This window comes from Benincasa hispida, chromosome 9 (genome assembly GCF_027475165.1).
Source record: "Benincasa hispida cultivar pf3 chromosome 9, pf3_genome.v1.1, whole genome shotgun sequence".
In the NCBI taxonomy this organism is placed as follows: Eukaryota; Viridiplantae; Streptophyta; class Magnoliopsida; order Cucurbitales; family Cucurbitaceae; genus Benincasa; species Benincasa hispida.
In genome coordinates, this window is record NC_143486.1 from 87477205 (window position 1) to 87478968 (window position 1764).

General features: G+C 41.3%; 1 protein-coding gene across 1 annotated transcript; it reads left to right on the forward strand.

Annotated features, from left to right (window-relative positions):
- Positions 1-561: 561 nt before the first annotated feature.
- LOC150034155 (uncharacterized) lies at positions 562-1044 on the forward strand. The gene has a single exon (XM_090317251.1). The coding sequence runs from the start codon at positions 562-564 to the stop codon at positions 1042-1044; it is 483 nt and encodes a 160-aa protein (XP_090173377.1).
- The last annotated feature ends 720 nt before the right edge of the window (positions 1045-1764 follow it).

The following is a 1764-nucleotide window of genomic DNA, read 5'->3' on the forward strand; positions in this document are numbered from 1 at the left end:
ATGGACTTCATTGTAGGTTTGCCGCGAACCGCGAAGGGTTTTACAGTAATTTAGGTTATAGTGGACAGACTCACCAAGTTGGCACATTTTATTCTAGGGAAGTCTACATATCTAGTGAGTAGGTGGGCCTAGTTTTATATGAAAGAAGTGGTAAGATTGCACGGGGTACCAGTGTCCATCGTGTCTGATAGGGACCTTCGGTTTACCTCCAGCTTTTGGAAGAGCCTTCAGGCAGCATTGGGTACACGTTTGGAATTCAGTACGACTTTTCACCCACAAACTAACGGTTAAACTGAGCGTTTAAACCAGACACTGGAGGATATGTTACATGCTTGTGCACTAGAGTTTTCAGGGTGTTGGGACTCTCACCTGCATTTGATAGAGTTTACCTATAATAATAGTTATCAAGTAACTATTGGCATGTCACCGTTTGAGGCCCTTTATGGGAAGAGTTGTAGGTCACCCGTATGTTAGGATGAGGTTGGTGAGTGGAAATTACTAGGACCTGAGTTAGTACAAACAACGAACGAGGCAATACAAAAGATTAAGGCCCGAATATTGATGGCTCAAAGCAGGCAGAAGAGTTACGCTGATGTTAGGTGTAAGGATCTGAAGTTTGAGGTGGGTGGAAAGGTGTTTCTGAAAGTGGCACCTATGAAGGGAGTGTTAAGGTTTGGCAAGAGGGGTAAGTTGAACCCTCGTTTCATCGAGCCATTTGAAATCTTGGAGCGGGTTGGCTCTGTAGCCTACTGGCTAGCCTTGCCCCCATCTCTTTCTGCAGTTCACAATGTTTTTCATGTTTCCATGTTAAGGAAGTACGTAGCAGACTCATCTTATGTTGTGGATTACGAGCCTTTTCATTTAAATGACAACCTAGGCTACGAAGAGGAGCCCATTCAAATCCTAGCCAGGGAAGTAAAATTTTTGCACAACAAGGAGATAGTTTTGGTGAAGGTTCTTTGGCTGAATCACCAGTTCGAGGAAGCAACAAGGGAGTGCAAGGACGACATGAGGGTGCTTTCTCCCAAGCTTTTTCAGGATTAGAACTTTAGAGGACGAAAGTTTCTTAAAGGGGTAGAATGTAACATCCTGATTTATTTTGTAATTAAGTTTTTTTTTTATTGACTACTTGGATAAATTATATGAGATTTATGTTTTTTTTTGGCTAATCTAAAATATGATTTAATTATTTGGAATTAATTAAGTTTTATTTTAGCTTGCATTTGGAGATTTGATTATCTATGGAGATAATTAAATGTGTTTATTGGATTTTTTAAATATATATAAGTATATACATATTTTGGGAATTTATTAAGGAATTTGTTTTTTAAAGGAAAAGGAGGAAGTTTAGTTTCTTATATATACTTATGGAAAGGTTAAAAAAAAGAAAGAAAAGGAAAAAGAAAAGAGAAAATAAATTTTCTCTCTCTCTCTTCAACCCACGCACGCGCACCGTCTCCTTTTTCTTTCCTTCTTCTTCTTCTGTTCCTTCCAAGCCCTAGCCGCCGTCGCCGATCGTCGATTCGTCAACATGCCTCACCTCGTCGACGCCAGCGTCGTCCTATCGCAGCGACAGAGCACCGGTCGTCCACCACTGTCTCATCGCCGCGCCAAGCCATCCAGTTCGCTTCTGCCACCACGCCCAGCCAAGTCGACGTCGTTCGTCCGCCACTGCCTTTTTGAGATTGGGTAAGAGTTGGATTATTTTTCACAAGGGTTGGTGTTTGAGTCTTTTTGAAGTGTCGCTTTGTTGGAAACAATTTT